Source organism: Archocentrus centrarchus, chromosome 5 (genome assembly GCF_007364275.1).
Source record: "Archocentrus centrarchus isolate MPI-CPG fArcCen1 chromosome 5, fArcCen1, whole genome shotgun sequence".
Classification (NCBI taxonomy): Eukaryota; Metazoa; Chordata; class Actinopteri; order Cichliformes; family Cichlidae; genus Archocentrus; species Archocentrus centrarchus.
Window position 1 is genome coordinate 27,942,426 of NC_044350.1, and position 20,565 is coordinate 27,962,990.

The 20,565-nt window shown below is 38.3% G+C and overlaps 3 protein-coding genes across 3 annotated transcripts; 2 read left to right on the forward strand and 1 right to left on the reverse strand.

The window, feature by feature from the left end:
- Nucleotides 1–301: 301 nt before the first annotated feature.
- Nucleotides 302–7,927, reverse strand: slc5a8l (solute carrier family 5 member 8, like). Its single transcript, XM_030729233.1, has 15 exons — nucleotides 6,714–7,927; nucleotides 6,250–6,315; nucleotides 5,935–5,986; nucleotides 5,574–5,641; nucleotides 5,243–5,397; nucleotides 4,879–5,019; nucleotides 4,661–4,790; nucleotides 4,457–4,545; nucleotides 4,043–4,155; nucleotides 2,930–2,997; nucleotides 2,723–2,809; nucleotides 2,391–2,584; nucleotides 1,194–1,303; nucleotides 1,007–1,092; nucleotides 302–881 (listed from the first exon to the last, which is right to left on the reverse strand). Exons 1-15 carry the CDS (start codon nucleotides 7,065–7,067, stop codon nucleotides 768–770), a joined length of 1,827 nt encoding a protein of 608 aa, XP_030585093.1. The 5' UTR covers nucleotides 7,068–7,927; the 3' UTR covers nucleotides 302–767.
- Nucleotides 7,928–10,244: 2,317 nt separating this feature from the next.
- tshba (thyroid stimulating hormone subunit beta a) lies at nucleotides 10,245–11,562 on the forward strand. Its single transcript, XM_030729953.1, has 3 exons — nucleotides 10,245–10,299; nucleotides 10,397–10,588; nucleotides 11,175–11,562. Exons 2-3 carry the CDS (start codon nucleotides 10,427–10,429, stop codon nucleotides 11,451–11,453), a joined length of 441 nt encoding a protein of 146 aa, XP_030585813.1. The 5' UTR covers nucleotides 10,245–10,299; nucleotides 10,397–10,426; the 3' UTR covers nucleotides 11,454–11,562.
- Nucleotides 11,563–15,008: 3,446 nt separating this feature from the next.
- slc25a55a (solute carrier family 25 member 55a) lies at nucleotides 15,009–20,293 on the forward strand. The gene is made up of 10 exons (XM_030729834.1): nucleotides 15,009–15,162; nucleotides 15,833–15,961; nucleotides 16,252–16,377; nucleotides 16,683–16,738; nucleotides 18,039–18,129; nucleotides 18,225–18,343; nucleotides 18,469–18,664; nucleotides 18,785–18,939; nucleotides 19,048–19,123; nucleotides 19,212–20,293. Exons 2-10 carry the CDS (start codon nucleotides 15,942–15,944, stop codon nucleotides 19,369–19,371), a joined length of 999 nt encoding a protein of 332 aa, XP_030585694.1. The 5' UTR covers nucleotides 15,009–15,162; nucleotides 15,833–15,941; the 3' UTR covers nucleotides 19,372–20,293.
- The last annotated feature ends 272 nt before the right edge of the window (nucleotides 20,294–20,565 follow it).

Here is a 20,565-nt window from a genome sequence, read left to right on the forward strand (position 1 = left end):
TTTGTAAACATCCTCTATTGTGTGTTACCAAGGAGACAATGGCACTGCTGTAACCCGGTCCAGAGATCAGTGTGTACTTCTCTGGCAAATTAATTTTACACTCCTTAAAGAGGCAGTTGCCACAGCAGTACACACAGTAATATACTGTGTATTTGTTTAAAGTTCATAGATTAAAGTTTTGCACTGGTATGTGTACTTTCAGTTTTTGTACGAAACTTACAAAACTTTCTTACAAAATATTTTATTGACAAACAGATTTTGTTACCAATTTTACAGGCAGCTCATAAAGAGCGCAGTGGTTTTCAATATAAAAGTGCGTAATAAACAAAAGACCATTGTTCATGCTTGAAAACGCTTCCTTCTAAACAGTAATCACACCTCTAGCATGTATTGCTGTGTCCGCATGAAATGAAGTACAACGTTCAGGTAAGTACAATCTCGTATCAGTGAGAACAACTGAACACAATGGGCAATAAAAAAGAGTTACAAGTTTGTCCTATTACAAGTGAACGTGAAATGGAAACATCTGGTCCATGTGGAGCAGAAGATATGGGCATCTGACTTCAATAAACAAATGATTTCTCTTTCCAATATTGTATTCAAAACTTTTGTAACAAATACACAAGTTCTGAATTTGATTTCTGATTCAATTTGAGGTTTTCAACACATGATCAATATAAATACCATTATCTAGTGTTTTGTGTGCGTGCTGTATTCTCTTTAATTAAAATGCCCTCACGACAGAGCGTTTCATAGATACAGTACCATTACAGTTTTGTGATTTTTTCAACATCTTTGCTCATCATGTCGTCTTCTTTGAATGCTGGGTTGTCAGCTCCCATCTGAAAGCCTGTTGAACACTTTTCTGTGATGTCTAATTCCTGTATTTGGTTGAGAACATATTAGATTTATAAAATGGCAAGATTTGGCTTATTTTAGAAAGAGATATGGATATGTCCTTTTGTTATCAATGATCTGGCAAAATTGTGAGGGGTCATCAGCTTACCTTCGATTTACTGCACCAGCTAAAACAGAATAAATCACTCTTCCTCACAAACAGCTCTGAACTCAGCTTTTCCTGCTTGCATCCACCTATTAAAAAAGAAAACACACTCCCTTGGTTTTATTCTTATTTTAATAAATATTTATATAATAGTGTTGTGGATTGGATTTAATAAGAAGTAATATCGCACCTGTGATCATGCTCACAAGCATACCAGACACCATTGTGGTCAATGCTCCCAACAGAGAAAAGTAGACATAGGACAGAGCGTACCAGGAGTCTGCTATAGGAGGCCTATAACTGAAATGGAAATAAATAAAAGCAAAAATCTATAATATTTAGATGATAAATTTTAAAATATATTTAAAGCACAAACAAAGTGCAGTCAAAAGATACAAAATATTTTCTTAACAGAGGTTGCTCATACCCTCAGTGAGATGTTTGTACTTTTGGGGTTGATTTTTGAAATACAACTAAGTTTTTAGAGACAGCAACATTATTTTTTAATATACAAATCCAAGTTTACTGTGATTTTTGTCATAGTGTTGAGGAGCAGAAGAAAGTTTTATTTTGGTTGGTGGCGGTGGGAACTTGGGTGGGTGCTGCCTCGTAGTCTCGGGGTGTGGGGACTGGGGTGCTTGCGGTGGAGGGTGCTGGCTCTGGGCTGTGTGGCTGGGGGGGGTGTGAGGTGTGGGGCTCTGATTCCTTCCATGCGTCAGGGTGGTCTGGGCCCCCTCGGGCGCACCACCATGTGAGGTGGGTTGGCCCATGTCGGGATGTCTGGTCTGGGATTTTGAGGTGCCCAGAGGCCCTGTCTTTGGGAGGGACGCTCAGGTGAGGGAGCTGTCACTTAGGTGTGGAGTAGTTTTTTGTGGGCTGGAGGCAGTTTGTCTTGTCCGTTTTTCTTTTTTTGTGTGTGCGTCTGTTGTTGACTAAGTAGTGGGTGACTGACATTGGAGCTCAGCATGTAGATGGGCCCCCAGACTTCAGACTATCCTTTGCGGTGGGGAGGGTGGGTGCTGGTCTTGGGCACAATGGTGTTCTGTGGTGTCTTCATTGTGGGCCCCGGATCTGCTTTTCCCTGCCCCACAAAGGTGTGTGGGGAATCGGGGTGTTTACTGAGCATGTTGGTTAGCTGCCCCCCACCTCCACTACCACCACCTCCACCTTCTTGCCTGTCAACTCTGGTATATTGCACATTCATGTGAACAATAATAGAAAAGAAAAAATAAAGAAAAGAAATGAAAAAACACATGAGGACCCTACAGGGAGTTTATAAAGCTCATCTAGGAAAAAGCTAGTGTGGAAAAAAACACATTGGGGTGGGGCAAAAGAAAAGAATGGAGAAAGAATGCGTTATTTTAATGTTTCATGTAAAATGACTCACTCAGGCTTTGGGGTCAGAGTCACTAGACTGGTCCAGGGAGTTACTGTTGTGTAGTTGTGACCTATTGTGTTGTTGCAGCCTGCAGTGGTGAGTGGAAGAGGATTTGTATTTTCAGCTGTCGGTGGGTAAATCTGGCCTCCGATCCCCACCCACAGAGTCAACACTAGGCCGATGATCATTCCCACAAGTCCTCCCTGAAAAGTACACATGACTACAGTGAACTACTTTCTTGAGTGAGTCACATTTGTGTTTCTTTGGCAACATTTTTTCTGTGTGTGTTGTCAGATTGTGCAGTTGTGCTAGTGGAAGTTTGAGTGCAAGGAAATACTCACTATTGAGTTTGGTGTGCGAAAAAACATGCCTAATAGATAGAGACCAAGAAGCGGTCCACTTATCATGCCAAATATGGACAGAGCTGCCTGAAAATAGAAAACATTAAAATAGTTTAGCTTGTAGTTTTTAACATCCACCTCACAGCCACGCTGTAGAGCAGTAAATGATAGCAGTAGTGAGTGTGTTTGCTTGCTGTTTTCGAATACCTGCAGAACGCTTCCCATCAGTGAAGCTACTCCAGCCATTCCAATGCACAGTGCTCCAAAGACTACGCCTGAGAGCGGATGAATATTAAAAGACACAAATTACAAATCTCACAGTGCAAATTCAGTTGTTGCTTGGTGCACATTCCAGATAGGCAACATTTTTACATAAGTTTCTACAACACAGGTTATTGTGGTTTTTGCACACTAAACTCATTTTCTGAGTTTCTGCTTGGATCATTTAGATTCTTTGGCTCACTGTATAAAAAACAAACCAAAAAAATTACAGGTGTTCAAATTTCTTCAAAAGCATATAATCTAGTTTCTTCATATAATCCAGTTTAAAATACTAAAGACTGCGTGTATGACAGAATGAAGAAGAAAAAGATAACTTTGCTGCAATTTCCCTCTTACAGAAAATTAATGATCCACACCCTAAAAATACCTTCTGTGACATGCAGTCATCATGACAAGTAAAATACTAACAATGACTGAATGACTGTGAATGTGACGTTTATTTTTTGTGAAAGTACCGTGCCGCACCGATGGGGGCAGCGCTGCAACAGTGCTGTCCCACAGAATCAGCAGCCGTTTTCTAAGTAAATCTGCCTGCTTAGATTGTTTTAGTAAGATCTGTGCCCTATTAGGTCTGTTAATGTAAACCATTAACAAATGAGTTTTAATGATTTATTTTTTAGTTGACTGAACAAGATTTCCTTTGTTCACAGGTATGATTGAAACGTCAATCTATTACACATGATCGTGTTATATCTTATTTGGTGTGTGGTGCTAAGAATGCTAGATAAAGATGGTAACAATAAAAAGATTAATGTGATCTTGATGTCAGCTGTTATCTTATAACTTTAGTTATATAAGTGTGCTTAGTCATTGCTTCAAAGCAAATAGCTGTAATGTCAGATTAGATCAGGAAATGTTTAGGAGATATTGCTCAAATTTCAAGTGTTGTTTATTAAAGACAGAAACTTTTAAAGAAAAGTGTTTTTTCCTTGGTTGTAGCTGGTCATTCTTTTATTCACAGTTTTCTATGTATGTAGCCCAAAGCTTCTTTAATGTTTTTTCTTTTTGTTTTGTTTTTTTAATACATATACAACTTACTCAGGCCCATGTTAATCCAGCTCAGTTGCTTCTCTGTGAGGTTTTTGCACGCTGGTAGAATAAAGTCTTCTACTGTCACAGCAACTAGGGCATTAATGCTGGAAGACACTGTGCTGAAAAAACATGCGAAGGTAAGCTTTTAGACTTGGAACACAACCGCATTTAAAATGCTGATTACACTGCAGAAAAGGCTAGTCTCAGGTAACATGCAGATGGTAGTTGCTGGCATTATCTATGTCTAGAAATGCAAATGCAAAAATATCTTCCTGTTCCCTAGTCAGTGCAAAGATAATTTGACCTTTTCTCTGGCAGCTACAAAGCCGAGTTCATTCTTTTCTTAGAATCAGACATTATCTGCTCCTTATCTCTGCATAACTCTAAACTAACGTGTTTTTTCTTGTCTAAGGCTCTCACCTGAGGGTACCACTATATGCTGCAGCCACAAACAGGCCTGGAATTCCAGGGTAGTCTGCCAGAATATCCATTACAAGGTAGGGAAGCAGCTGGTTGACAGATAAAAACCATGTTTTGTTACACATAATGCTTTGATGCATAAGAAAAAGCATGGTGTCCTTGAGATGATAAGTGAAGTGAAAACTGCATGCATACTGTACTTACTTGGTCAGGTGTGCCTACGTCACCATTTGAAAGTGGGTCACAGTTCTTGTAAATGGAGTACATGGTGAGGCCAGAAAACACAGCCAGACTCACAGTTGCCCACAGCCCAACCATGTTCACATACAGAGACCTGAAATATTAAAAAAGACATGTCAGCACATGAAACTTTGCTCACAGTCAGCAATCTACTGTTTGCACTGAATTACAGGAATGCTCACATCTTGGCATGTCCGAGGGTTTTGCAGGAGATGTAACGCTGCACCTGGGACTGGTTGATTGAGTAAATAGACACCCACATTATGCTACCGCCAAGTACTATGCTCCAGAAAGTATGCCTTTTCAGGGGATTTGGATCAAAGCTGCAGTAAAAATGTCAATAACATAAATAAAAACAAAAAAACTCAAGGACATTAGCAATGCAAACATCAGGTAATGTAGAATAGCATATATATATGTCAGGCTTTTCATCCATGACATTAATTTTTTTTCAGTACTAGGTACAGTTTTTAGTTAGTTTCTTTGGAATTAGTAATCACAGTTTCTGTGATTCAAAACTTGCTATTAGACAATTAGTCTGCTTACTCAAACGCTTCTAGTCGGCCTCCTTCGCCAGCATCTTCCCAAATCTTCGTCAGACCTCCCTGCAGCACAGCTCCCCTGGCTATAACAGCCACAAAACCTGCTAGCATGACCACCATCTGCAGCACATCTGTCCAGATTACTGCTTTCAGACCACCCTGAAGTGAACATTGGTGTTAGAGTAAGCTTAGAATAAGCTCATATTTAAGTATAAAACTGGTCATTAAAACCTCAATGAGCCAAAAAGTTTATCAGTGGAAATGAAAGCATACCTTGATGCAACTGTGTAATAGGTAAATAAGTATAATACTTTTTGACATTAAGCGGTACCAACCAAAGTGCAGTAGATGATGCACACCGCGCCTGTAGCGATCAGCACTCCCCACAGATTAAGTCCAGTGACTGAGTAATAAGAAATGAGTACAATTATGGTTCTCTCTACATCTTTTTAAGCTGACTTTAAATAGGTGTTTGTTCTTTATCTAAAACAAGAAAACAAGTGATCGCCTTTGTTTTTGTTTTTAGATTAATATTTTTACAGGATAAACAAGAAATAATTAATAGTACATAAAGTCAGGATTAACACACCACTGAGAAAAAGTAGAAATAGTGTTAGCAGGTGACATTTCAGTGAAACTAAAAACCCTTTCCTTTTTTAAAATGTGTTTTAGGAGCTTTTGTGTTCTTTGGCTTACTTTGATTTAGAGCAAGAGCTGGAGCATAGATGACTAAACCGGTGTACAGAGCCTGAGGAGACATGTCACCATTAGTTGATTAGAATGAAACACAACAAGCAGGTATTTCATATTGATTTCTTGGAGATGGTATCAAGAACCAGTTTTCCATAGTCAACAAGAAAAAAGAGCAGGTGCTGTTTATCATTTCACATTTACAATTTAAATCATTGGGCTTTGATCAGCCTTTCATTCATTAATCATTTCAATTTTAATAGTCAAAATACAAAAAGTAACTGAACACATATTTATTAATTTAAAGCCCATTTTAGTTACCGTCTGCACGATGTACATTGATGTCCCAATTACACGGATGGGGCGGCTGAAGCGCATCTCAAGGTACTAGAAATGAAAAGGACACCTGGACTTCATTAGTGGGATGTTTTGGTCCACATATTTGATATATTGCAATACTCTGTACTTAAAGATATACATTATCTTAAAGGTCTTTTTTTCTATTTGTTGCTTTTTATCTATTTTGTCCTCTTATTTTTACACATCTTTTGAAAGAAATGCTTACATAGCACTTGGATACTATATCGGAATAAATAGCCAAAAATCTCATTTTAAGAAGGCATGTCACCTGTAATGAATGAATAACCTTCATTAACCAGCACTGAGTTGTGTAGTTCTGTTGATTGTCTGTAAAGCATTCTTTATTGATCTTTATTTCTTTCTTTATTTAAGCTATTTCCATTTTAAGCTTCACCTGTTGACCAGCCTTTGTACCATCTCCCTACCTCATAGGCACTGGTGATCCCCAGTCGGTAGAAAAGAGGAACAAAAATCTCAGCAGTGATTGCAGACATGATAGCATAGGCGAAGCCAAAGAGCCAGAAGGCAGATCCAAACCGGTATGCCTCAGCAGGTGTACCAATGACTGTGATGCCAGACATGAAGCTGGCAGTGAGAGACATGGCAACTGGCACAGCTGTCATTTGCCTTCCACCCAACAAGAACTCCTCGCTGCTGGTCTCCTTGCGACCTCGGATGGCCTGGAATAGGCCAATGCCAGCTGCCACCAGAATTATTCCAGCAAACACCACATAATCCCACACAGCAAAAGTTGCCACTCGACCACCTGTACCCACCATGGTTAATTCAACAGATGAAGTAGAGGGGCTTCCTTTGACACACACAATATTGAAATTCAGCTGAAATTCAGTAACATGAAGTCTTGCAAATCTGTCCTTCCTTTGAAATGATCCTGAAATTGTTCTTAAATCCCGCTGATGTTCAATGCACTTCAGAATCCATTGTCAGACATTTAAAGCCACTGCACAGTGGAAAAGTTTCCCTTTGACCTCAACAGAAATAAGTAAAGTTTTCTAGGTTTTTGTCATCTGTTTCTTCCAGCTTAGCCACTTCAACTATCAGTGAAGTTTCTCCTACAGCTAAGAACAATAAAGTAGTTCAGCTATCTCTCTTGCATTTGGCAGGAGTCTGGTCTGCGCTTCCTACTAACTATAAAGATGAGTTCTCTTTAGTTAATAATCCATCAAGGACACAAAGTAGTGAAGTCTAACATAATTTCAGAGATTGTAAAAACTGACGAGCCTTTGATGTGTCTGTCTTTTATGACTCCTGTTCTGATGAAAAAAATAGCAAATTTTATGTTGTCATGTTACTCCTGCGTGCAACCCAAGGTTACTCAGTATTTGCTGGTTATGTTAGGAATTTCAGAGGCGGGATCCAGGTTAAATTTTTAGGATTTGGTCACTACTCCTACGGGGACTTATCACACATGTAAGTATTAATGTATTACTAAGCATTTGGTCATTCCTCTAGTAGTGCTTAGAAAAGCACAAAAGTCACGTGTCAGGGGAAAGTATGGCTACAGCAAAAAAAAACCCAAAACAAAACAAAGCAAAAAAACTGCAGACTAGGGTGAAAAAGTAAGTGTAATCATTTGCCCTGGACCTTTACACCAGCTCATTAAATATTAGCACTTTTATGCTTGGTTTCACACGAGAATGAATCAGTTATGATAAATTGTTTAAATAGTGTATGTATGTGTATGCGTATGTAAAATTCATATACTGTTTATGTTAATGTAAAGGTGAACAACAGGCTGGTAGAAGGAATGATCAGCTTAAAATCAAATTCCTGGTCACTGATGAAGTAAAAGTGATGACCGTGGGTGAACTTTAAAGATTAATTAGATAGTAGTTTTTTACTGTTAGAAGCCCTTTTATTGAATTTTTTTTTTTAAAAAGCTCCTTCTCTGTATGTTTTTATAATCTAGCACATGTGTCTTTGTACAGTATGAATCCTAATGAGCTACAGGTGAATATTAGATATAAACAAATATAACAATGGAATTCAAAACAGTTATATGATTCACAGTTATCACCTAATGTGCCTGAGAGACTCCATCTTCATTAATTATTAAACTAAATTATAGATAATGAAATTTCAATTCAGTTCAATTTTATTTATATAGCGCCAAATCACAACAAACAGTCGCCTCAAGGCGCTTTGTATTGTGGGTAAAGACCCTACAATAATACAGAGAAAACCCAACAGTCAAAACGACCCCCTATGAGCAGCACTTGGCGACAGTGGACAGGAAAAACTCCCTTTTAACAGGAAGAAACCTCCAGCAGAACCAGGCTCAGGGAGGGGCAGTCATCTGCTGCGACCGGTTGGGCTGAGGGGAGAGAAAGACATGCTGTGGAAGAGAGCCAGAGATTAATAATAACTATTGATTAAATGCAGAGTGGAGTATAAACAAAGTAAATAAGGTGAATGAGAAGAAACAGTGCATTATGTGAACCCCCCAGCAGACTAGACCTATAGCAGCATAACTAAGGGATGGTTCAGGGTCACCTGATCCAGCCCTAACTATAAGCTTGATGAAAAAGGAAAGTTTTAAGCCTAATCTTAAAAATAGAGAGGGAGTCTGTCTCCCGAATCCAAGCTGGAAGCTGGTTCCACAGACGAGGCGCCTGAAAGCTGAAGGCTCTGCCTCCCATTCTACTCTTAAGTATCGTAGGAACCACAAGTAAGCCAGCAGTCTGAGAGCGAAGTGCTCTGTTGGGGTGATATGGTACTATGAGGTCTTTGAGATAAGATGGTGCCTGATTATTCAAGACCTTGTATGTGAGGAGAAGAATTTTAAATTCTATTCTAGATTTAACAGGGAGCCAATGAAGAGAAGCCAATATGGGAGAAATCTGCTCTCTCTTTCTAGTCCCTGTCAGTACTCTAGCTGCAGCATTTTGGATCAGCTGAAGGCTTTTCAGGGAGCTTTTAGGACAGCCTGATAATAATGAATTACAATAGTCCACCCTAGAAGTAATAAATGCATGAATTAGCTTTTCAGCATCACTCTGAGAAAGGATGTTTCTAATTTTAGAAATATTGCGCAAATGCAAAAAAGCGGTCCTACATATTTGTTTAATATGTGCATTGAAGGACATATCCTGGTCAAAAATGACTCCAAGATTTCTCACAGTGTTACTGGAGGCCAAAGTAATGCCATCCAGAGTAAGTATCTGGTTAGACACCATGTTTCTAAGATTTGTGGGGCCGAGAACAAGAATTTCAGTTTTAGCTGAATTTAGAAGCAGGAAATTAGAGGTCATCCAGGCCTTAATGTCTTTAAGACATTCCTGCAGTTTAATTAATTGATGTGTGTCATCTGGCTTCATTGATAGGTAAAGCTGAGTATCATCTGCATTTTTTTTTTTTTAAAGATGTTATTGTCGGGAGTTCATTGTCCTGATCTGACATTTACAGTACAACTTTTATTTTAGTTCTGGGAAATCAGATTATAGAAACCTTTCTGATTGTTTTCTACCAGTGTTCAGCTCATGTCTGTTTGATTTGACTTGTTCACATTGCTGCATGTTCTTTGGTGTTAGTTTTTAACTGCTAACAATGTGCAGTCCTGCTTTATAAGAAGCTTTCAGGTTAATTTTTACATGAATGAGTGACTGATTGGCTTGTATTGTTAAAGCAAGTACAACTCGGGTTAAAATTTGAAGGGATCCCAATAAACAATGCATTCTTTAAAACAGAAATGAAGCTTTTGGGTGTTTTGTGACCTCTAGTGGACACTGTCTTAGACTACTTTGGACAGAATTGCATGGTTACTACCTGAATTTTATTTATGAATTAAATTACTATTTATGTAATCCACATAATGGACTAAAGGTTCAGTAAATCCATTTCGTCACAGGTAGATGATAACAGGTAGTTTATGTAAAGGTGGATTATCTTATGTTCGCATAAATACTGCTCAGAAAAGATGTTTGGACTCAGACCTTCACAAGGCCTGCAAGTGCCCACAACCTTCAAGCAGGTGACGCACACATACAGAGGGTAAGAAAACAATATTTAACAAAACAAAAAAAAAATCTGATCCTCTCTTGTATGTATCTCTTTACTGGTCTCCTTGCCTGTTTTTTTCCCCATACAGGACCAAAATTGATTGACTGAGAAACATAACATGGAGACCGCAATGTTCACCTCCTGGCTCATTATTCTGATGTTGAGTCCTGCAGTTCCCATGTGTTTACCCACTGATTTCACCCTGCATGTGGAAAAGCCAGAATGTGACTTCTGTGTGGCAATAAACACGACCATCTGCATGGGATTTTGCTACTCAAGGGTATGTATGTCTATTATTATTTTTAAAAAAGAAGAAAGAACAAGAGAAAGAAAGTCTACATTATGCTTAATGGAAACTGGAAGGTGACATTCAGTGTTTAGTATATTCCATAAAAATAATAATAGTGATATTTTTTGTTGTCTCAAATATTTTTAAAAAATCATATGAAAAGAAATATAAAATTAAATATTAAAAAGATATATGTGAAAGGTCAATAGTAAGAATATGTCATATTTTAGAGATATTATTCAGATGTTGGCTGGGCTTTACATCCAAACTAAAGCTTGAAATTTCCTCCACAGAAATCCTAAATTGTGGTTACAATATTATACATTACTGAGCAAAATTTTGCAAAAGTTTGAAAAATAGTCACAAGAAGGCACTTCACTCATCTGTTGCAATTATTCAAATGCCAACATGCTGGATATTTGGGCCTACATAAATACATATTGAGACAGTGTTTAGTTAGTGTTATCAGTTAGAAAGTCACATAAAAAGAAAATTTGTGGTACATTGTTTCCCAGTTTTATCTGAAATCTAGATTCATTCATTTAGTTTGACCCCTGTGTTTGTGCGTGATAACCAGGACAGCAACATGAGGGATATTCTCGGCCCACGCTTCCTTGTCCAGAGGGGCTGTACCTATGATAAGGTTGAATACCGCACTGCTGTTCTGCCTGGCTGTCCCATTGAAGCCAACCCTGTCTTCACCTACCCTGTGGCTCTCAGCTGCCACTGCGGTGCCTGCAGGACCGACACTGATGAGTGCGCACATAGAGCCAGCACAGATGGAACAAAGTGTACCAAGCCAGTTAGGCGTATCTCTCCGTACCTTGGCCAGAACAACTATGTTATCCCTTTTTGACTCACATGCTTTTGTTCTGATAAGGTCTAATTTAGTTGCTGGAACTACAGAACGTAAATATTTTGAGATAAGCGTCATGATTTACTGTGATATCTGCACCGTTTGTACTGTTCCCAGTTGTACCAGCTTTTTTTTTTTTTTTTTATTGTGCCTTTGTTGGACAATATGTCTGTGCTGCATGTTTGCTTCTCACTTTACAATGAGAGTTGATCCCAGCGCATTTTTTTTTGTCAGCATCATTATTTATCCTTTTGTACTCTCGTGAGCGTGACTCCCAGACTTATTATGCTTACTCGGAAAGGGATACTCTGAATACAACTGAATTAAAGTCTCTAAATAGCTCTGTGACTAAGCTGTGCTTGACTTAATCACATCCTGTGCTGGACCATAGCTTTCTGTTTACTACACACAAGGCCATGACACTCCACAACATCATCCACTATATTTACTTTGATGGTGATTCTGGAAAGCTGAAGACTGTTGGCACAACTAAAACTCTGTTTCCAAAAAAGCCCTTATTTAACTGAAAATATTCATAAGACAGCATATCAAATATTTGTTGTTGTTTGAAGGAAGCTGATGGTTTAATTAGTAATGTTAATGGGTATGACAAGAGCATTCCAGATTCTATGAGTCTTTCAGAAGTAAAAATGGGGATGGGTTCCCACTCTGTGAGAGACTATGTTCACAAATAATTCATCAATACATTTTTTTTTCCTTCCTATCCATTAATGCTGATACATGCAGGTCTTGGAACAGCATACTAACATCGTCTTTTTCTGGGTAAGCCAGGAGGAAAATACCAAACCAGAGTCTACATACACCCATACATACAGCATGGCTTAGTGAAAGAACATGGCTGGGTGCTAAAGTGGCATGTCTGCAGTTCAGACCATTCACCCATTAAAAACATTTTCATCATGAAACAAAAATATTATTAGCAGTTTTAAATCATTTGCACACTTTTGCATCTGTTTTTATTGACATTTTTACAAAGATGTGAGGTAAATGTATTGGAATGTTGTTAAAATATGCTATTAGGTGAGCGTGTGACTTTGTTCACTGTGACTGTCAGTGTGATGCAGTGCTCATACGTGTAGTTTCCAATGCACAGTAGGAATTTGGGAGGACAGCTGCAGCTTATTTATAGCCCAGCAGTTCAGAGTGGGAGAATGCATGATAAGTCCATCATGTGGGCTCACTGTGACATTGCTTTTTCTTCATTTTCTGTTCAGTCTTTATACGTATAACAGAATTTCACTGTTTTCCTTACAGTTTCTGTTTAAACTGTCATTGTGTTGATAAAAGTTATTTATGATTTTTGGTTCTGCATCCCTGTCAAATTTTAGCATTTTGGAGCATTTTAAACAGAATGGAGTAAAACATGAACTACAAAAGAAATTCAGTGACCTAAAAGCCAACAAAACATCAGATTTAAAGGTCCTTTTTTTTTAAGGTCTTTAAAGTTTGTTTTTTTTTCTCACTTTCATTTATCACCAACTACATAAACCCTTATTACAGCTTTGACTACACCAGTGGCTGACATGATTCATGAAGTTTCAAACCTTGAAGCAACCTTGGGCGAGGCTGTGTTGCATTTGGAGGAGGAAGAAGCAGGATATGACACGTTTTCTTCTATTAAAGGAAAACACGGAAAAACAAGACAAGTTTGCACAACAATGACACATGTTTTCTGAGCCACTATGACGGCCATGAGCTCATGCAACTTTTCACAACCCGATACTCTGTTTAACCTTGCAAACAGTCAGCTGACAAAATTAGTATGATGCATTCCGTGGTATTGCAATGCAATGTTGTCTAGTTTTGAAAACCTGAATACCCTGAATACAGATAAAGCATGAAATGGAATTTGCCTCCGTCAGCACACAAAGGGGACCAGCTATGTGGTGCACATACCGATTACTCTTTCATTCACACAAACCATAAAGTTTTGCTTGTGTCGTGTTTATTCAGCCAGAAAAAATGTGAGATTTTTTTTCATAGCAATGGCAGTAGGAATGGCGGCGTTGGCCGGTCAGTTGGTTGGTCTGTCAAACCACTTCAGTCTAAAAAAAAAAAAAAATTAAGTTTGCAAAGTTTGTACAATCAGTTATTCCATTTAGATCACTTCTTGAAAACACATTTTTACAGAGATGGGTTTATGTGATGTAGCCTTTTAAAAAAAATTTTAATCATCTGTTTTGAGCATGATAAAATTAGCTATTATGGTTTGTCCTAGTTACTTTTTTCCATTGACACTTTCTAAACTACTACTTTCTAAACTTGAAATATCTTCTATACATGAAAGTTCTTGATATTCATGGCCCAAAGATAATGCATCCTCCAGACTCTGGTGAGCCCCTGACCTTTCCTTTAAAGATTCTTATAATATAGCTTCATACCATGTTGCCTGTAATAATGTCACCTCTCACTGTTATACAACTTACCTGCATTGTGCACCAGAGGTTAAAAGCCTCCTGGGGCTTTGGAATGCGTCCACACCTTTAAAATCTACATCTAGATCTTTGCCCCCGGTAATTTTCCACATGACAGAGTTAATACACACATTGTGAGAAAATAAACCTGAAACCTTACCACAGAATCTACTAGATTCTCTGACTAAAACCAGGAAACATCCTTCAGAGTAATTTGATAGGCTGCCTTTTCTTCTGAATTTAAGCTAAAAGGCCATATTGATTTTATCGCATGTCTTTCTTCTTTTAACTTTTATTAATCTAATCACGAAGATTAGATTAGATTTTCATTTCAGTGAAACCTTGTATCAAATTCACACACTGCACGCAGTGAGACTTCTGCTCTCTACAGCAGCCGGTTCAAGTTATGCTATGACTGATAAGAGAAGAGTTCAATTTTCCCACCCATCTCTATCTTGCTGAAGGGGCGCACTCAGAAAAGCCTGAATGTGAATGGCAAAAGCAGTAAAAAGAAAGCAAAATTTATGAATACTTCATAAATAATTTATAATATTTTATGAAGTAATGATATGTTTTGTATTCAAAATATTGAGCTTCTAAGTAGGAAACTGTGGGTAATTATGGTTACATAAAAACAGCAGTCCACAAACTTCTGTAATGTAAGCTTATTGTAAAGTGTACCAGGATATATGGTATATTTGTAATGTTTTTTAGTTACCCTAGTTATAATTAGTTGCTAGAATAGAATAGAACAGAATAGAATAGACCAGAATAACGTCATTAGCACTAGATCCGCCCGCACACTTAACAGATCTCAAACCCATGATGATTTTAATGGGCTTAAACCAGTTTTAACCTAAGATTATTCTGGGAAATGGGCCGGGACTTCTTTACTAACAATGGAAAGTCTCTAAATAATAAAAACCTGTTTTAAATGTCTAACAATAAACGTTTGTTTCTATGAATCTGAACATTTAAACTTGACGAACAATAGTTTCTTTCATCTTTGCAGGTTTAAGCGGTGTAACTGTGTGATTTGTGAAACAGCTATTGATTGATTGACCTACCTTCCAATCAGAACAATGTGAAACTTGTTGATTGGTTGTAAGTCAAGTGGCAGTCAGAAGCGCCCCGCCCCCCTTAAAAAAACCAGTGGAAAATTCCAGTTACTCTCTCGCTTACCTATATTAGCGGTTCAACCAGCGGTCGAGACAGAAGTACCGATCAGTCGCTCGGAACAATCATTAAAGAACTATTGTGAAATAACTTCTTTGGTAAGTGAAGCCATATTAATTTCTATTTAGACAGTTTAGCAAAAGGTTTAAATTCATTTCTTGGCTCTTTGTCTCCAGTTTGTTCGTTATTTCGAAGTGTTGATGGATGAATGGGCGTCTCAGCTACAGTGGCCTTCAAATGCCGTTTTCTCATTGCATATAACTTAAAACAGCGCGATATTTTTCAAGCAATTTATCGTAAATAGAATAAGCTCGATAAGTCAATTGAGTTTTTTTTTATTTTTAATTTTATAACATATATATATATATGTGTTAATGCAGTGAATAGATAAAGGGTTATATTTTCATGGAAGCTCCATCCCATTGATTTGAATAGATGTTATCCTTTGTAACTCAGATTCGAGTGAAGGCCAAGGCTTGCAAGCCTTGGCCTGCTGAAGGACTTACTTAGAAATTCAGCTGTCGCCGCTAGATTTGAATTTTGACTTTATGAAAGGCGGTAACGCTCGTATATGGCGTTTGGTATGTGAGCTTAAACACGCCCACGGGTTGAACTACTCATAGTGCAAGTATAGCACATCCGCTACACATCACGGCCTTGTGACTGTGAGGCGCATAGATAAGTCAAAGTGGGTGGGATAAACTTCTCTGTAAGGACTGTGACTACTTGGAAACCTACTTGGCAACTCCCTTTGCTTTCTCTGTCTAGGACTCTACTCATTCACTTCACCGAAGAACACCTGAATCTACATCACCTGATTTTTGCGATTTCTTTTTTTTTCACCACATCTTCTGTTGTCACTTGTTTCAAAGCCATCATGTCTCAGCAGCAGATCAGGTAAGTTTCACACATTCTCACTTTCTGTGCATATGTGGTATAGTTGGGTAAATGTAAGCAGCTTTCATTATAAGCTGTAGGGCTACAATGATTAGACATCTTGATGAATTATTTTGAGATGATTTTCTACTGTTGTGTTTCATGTAATTGTAAACTGTGTCTGTGAGGCATTCCCTGGATAAGACATTACTTAAGCACTTTTAACAAGCTCAGCCATGTCTTTCAAAATTTTAAGTGTAAACTTTTCATCTTAAGTTATGACATTAATTTTTTTTTTTATCTCCTTTCAGCCTCCCAGCCAAGCTCATTAATGGCGGCATTGCTGGCATTGTTGGGGTTACTTGTGTCTTCCCCATTGACTTGGCAAAGACCAGGTTGCAGAATCAGAGACGAGGTCAGCAGGTCTACAAGAGCATGTGAGTATTTTTACTTACTGTTGTCTTTAGCAACACACAACCTCTGGGTGTTATTCCTACTACGCTCTGGTGTAATCCAATGCTATTCTTGCTAATCCCACAATGACACATGCATTGAAATGTAAGGACTGTGGAGACTTTAAGAAATTCCTCTCCAATGAGTTCACCAATGAGGTCATGACTTTACAGGGTGGAAATTTACTGGTCTGTGTTAACCCCTCAATTTCTATAGTCCTGCCCCACTCCCTTGGTGACCTTTTGTTTTATCGCACTGGTAATGTTTACCTGGCTTTCTTGTTCTGTAGGATGGACTGCCTTGTCAAGACAGTTCGATCAGAGGGATACTTTGGAATGTACAGAGGTAAGATTTATACATCTGAATATATATCTTAATATTAAGCAGTAGGATAGCAGAGGTAGATATTCTACAGGAGGATTAAATGTAGGAGAGGGTAAGCTTTCTGTTGTGAGGTTAGCACTGAAATGGTTACCATCGGCTACACTTGATCTTTGACAAGTACTGAGATGGTGTATTTTAGCTGTATTTGGATGTTTTTATTTATATTTTTAAAATGTGGTTTGTCTAGTTGTAAAGAAGAATTTGTTAAATTTGGTCTCATGCAAAGTATGTTTCACTATTACATTCACTGTATTAAAGTTGTATGTAATATTGTACATGCAGTTAAAGGTGCGCACATGCTCTAATTATTAGTGCATCACTTTTAGAAAAAGAAAACTAAAGTCTACAAAGAAATTGGAGACCTTTAGTCTGGGTCTCTGCCTTTGAGGAAAGCTGTTTGTTTGCATCTGTGTTTTTCATATTACAGACTTGGGTCCCCCTGGGATATTGAAGGCTAGCCGATAAGGCGCAGCCACGCTGGAGGCAAATCATTAAATGGTTCTTACAATATTGCTCTATTTAAAACTCTAGGCTCAAGTTTTTGTTTTGCCATCTATTTGTTCTGTAATTTGACTTGTCAGTAACCACTTGGCTGTCTTCTTGCTGTCCTGTCCACTTTTGGGTTATTGTTGTTTTTCAGACTGTGAATTGTGTCTTTGCAGACTTTGGTTGATCTTGCAAACAAGTTTATAACAAGATTATAAGTTTGCTCAAAGTCTGTACACACACAGTCAAGGATTCAGTCTTCTGTCCTTTCTCTAACATCTTTTTTTTTTTTTTCCCCACTTCTGTTTTTTTTTTTGTCTGTCTTCATTAACCTACTCACTGACATGCAGCCTGTCACTAGACAAATTTCCTTTCTTGAAGTCTTTTTTTTTTTTTTTTTTTTTTTTTTTTTTTACACATAGTGGTCCTTGTTGTCACACTCTGACTCTATTTATTTCATCAATTTCATGTTTGCATCTTCCTCTGGATCTTCATCGCCCCATTGTTCCTTGTGATGTCTTGTTTCGCTTGTTTCTCATTTTCTTCCTGATATACTTATTTATTTTTATTTTTTAAATTGACATAATCCCCCTCCACAATTATTACTGAAGCTCATTTAATAGTATTTGTCTTGTCTATGTGTAAATTAACTTTACAATTAGACTCTTATGTTCTGATGTTGTAATCATAGTGGCGGGGAATGTTTTTGTACATGTGATGAATGGAAAACTTGGTTGTGTCTTCAGTGTTAACTGTGTTTGTTTTTTCCCCTTAGGTGCTGCTGTAAATCTGACCTTGGTTACCCCTGAGAAGGCAATCAAGCTGGCTGCTAATGACTTCTTCCGCCATCACCTTGCCAAGGATGGGTAAGCATACACCTTATATGACGTGATCTTCTTGAAAATGTATTTTTAGCAGTATATTAAGTAGTGCACTTCAAACATGTCTAACCTTTTAACAGAAAGGGGCTGACAGTGTTCAAAGAGATGCTGGCAGGCTGTGGTGCAGGCATGTGCCAGGTCATTGTTACCACCCCCATGGAAATGCTCAAGATACAACTGCAGGATGCCGGCAGACTTGGTAAGAAGCATGCACGCTTCATTTTAAATGCATCTGTGTCAGTATTTTACACTCATAACTGCCTCACACATTTATATAACATATGTCATCCTTTGTTTTTTGTTTTTTTTCTCTTTTGTGCACAGCGGCCCAACAGCAAAAACCAGTCATGATGACTCCCACAAAGCTCGTGGCCACTAATGCTGTGCTCAGCCGCTCCTACAATTCTGGCACGGTCATCTCTGCACCAAGAGCTGTGTCAGCTACACAGATCGCCAAAGAACTCTTCCATACGCAGGGGATCCAGGGTCTTTACAAAGGTCTGGGGGCCACACTGATGAGGTAAATTTCCCATTCTTTCCTTATGAGAAACTGTGTGAACACGACAGGTCAGTTATGCTTTGTTCCATAATTTAAGTCTGGGGAAGAAAAAAAAAAAACTTTTTGTTTACTTTCTTCCAGAGATGTCCCCTTTTCTATCGTTTACTTTCCATTGTTTGCTAATCTGAACCGCCTGGGCAAACCCAGTCCTGAGGAGTCTTCACCCTTCTATTGGGCCTTCCTCTCAGGCTGTGCTGCAGGATCCACTGCTGCGGTGACTGTTAACCCCTGCGATGGTGAGTTTTCTGAGCCAGATCATTCTTTTTTTAAATTTTATTTATTTATTTTTTTATTATTATTAGCAACACTGGAATGTTAATCAGTTTTGTTAACCCCCCCTTCAGTGGTGAAGACCAGACTGCAGTCATTGAACAAAGGGGCTAGTGAGGAGACTTACAGAGGAGTCGTGGATTGTGTAAGGTATGACAGTGTCACTTACTCTTGAATAAACTACCCTCCCCCACCCTCTTGGATATGTATGAATAAACCCGTTCTTCTCGTTTGACAGTAAAATAATGCAGAAAGAAGGGCCCTCTGCATTTCTGAAAGGTGCCGGCTGCCGGGCTCTGGTCATCGCACCTCTGTTTGGAATTGCACAGGTCATGTACTTTGTTGGTGTTGGTGAATACATCCTGGACAACTCACCTTTGCGCCTCTTGGCAGCATAAGACTGTATCATCTTGCTGACTAGCTATGCATCAGACCTGGTGGAACACCCGCCGGCTACATGCTATCACTTTACAGCAAGAAGGGGGGAAAAAGTACAAATGTAAAGACCTAGGAGTTCATCATCTTTACAGTTGGACCATGGTGTTGCACTTAAACCCTTTTGTTACTTGTTCTGTAGGCTGAAGCCAGTTTTTGCACTTGAAGCTGTTAGCCTTACTGGATTGGGGACTCTTTTGTCCCTAAACATTTGTCTTGTTTCCCTCTGTGAGGGCTGGAAGCTCACTCCTAGATGACAGACTGATTTGTTTTTCCTCCATCATGACGTTATTTAAAATGGCTAAATATGGGTTTGTAGTATTTTCTATGTTTTTATTTCTTTGCTGTCTCCAAGCCTTCGACCGGGGAAAAAAAAGTTAAGTGATTCCCATGGCCCAGTTTACACAATTGATTGGAAAGGATTTTTTTTTTTTTGTAAATTCTTTTGTGTTAATGTTTACTCTCATCATGAACCTTCTTATTGAAATGGGACCACACAGTTTACCAAACCATAAACTGTGTCCTGCACTTGACATTAGCCCTACAGTTGTTAGTGCTCTGTGAACTACTGTCTGTCATATCTGCAAAAACTTGATGCAATCATACACATTTTGTGTCTGTCCACTTGACCACACTTGAAATGTTACTGAAAAGGTCCTTTGCGATTTATGCCTTAACAGAGCAGTTTGAAATTTATTTTTGATTCTGCAAGGCAAGACTGACCGAAAATAAGCATTACTTAGTTACTGTGAGCATGGTTTTTTTTGTTGTTTTTTTTTTTTTAAACAAAACAAAACTGCTACATATACGATGTTTGCAATGGCTTTTTGTACCTATGTATATAAATAAAAACTTGAAGTATGTACTCTGCTCAATGACTAAATACTCTGAGGAGTTTTTAAGGTGATTTAATGAATAACTGCAGATTGCAGAAACAGTTTGAACTATTGCTTTATTAATAGTTTGTTCTACTCTAGACTCACTGACATCAGTGAATACTTAAAACCTTAGTAAGGCCATCTTATGCACACACAGAAGAAAGTAGGCTTGTTTCAGTGAATAAACAGGGACTGGACCGAGACTCACCATAACCACTTAATGCAAAGTGAATATCTGGAGTCCCAGAAGCTGGAAATAAGCAGAACTCATCTCTTTAC

Coding starts and splice junctions, on each gene's coding strand:
- slc5a8l (XM_030729233.1), bottom strand. CDS start 7,067: ATGGTGGGTACAGGTGGTCGAGTGGCAACTTTTGCTGTGTGGGATTAT. Junction 4,791..4,878: donor ACCCTCGGACATGCCAAGAT/GTGAGCATTCCT, acceptor TTAATATTTCAG/GTCTCTGTATGTGAACATGG. Junction 882..1,006: donor GCTGGTGCAGTAAATCGAAG/GTAAGCTGATGA, acceptor AACCAAATACAG/GAATTAGACATCACAGAAAA.
- tshba (XM_030729953.1), top strand. CDS start 10,427: ATGGAGACCGCAATGTTCACCTCCTGGCTCATTATTCTGATGTTGAGT. Junction 10,589..11,174: donor TGGGATTTTGCTACTCAAGG/GTATGTATGTCT, acceptor CGTGATAACCAG/GACAGCAACATGAGGGATAT.
- slc25a55a (XM_030729834.1), top strand. CDS start 15,942: ATGTCTCAGCAGCAGATCAG. Junction 15,962..16,251: donor ATGTCTCAGCAGCAGATCAG/GTAAGTTTCACA, acceptor ATCTCCTTTCAG/CCTCCCAGCCAAGCTCATTA. Junction 16,739..18,038: donor ATACTTTGGAATGTACAGAG/GTAAGATTTATA, acceptor TTTTCCCCTTAG/GTGCTGCTGTAAATCTGACC.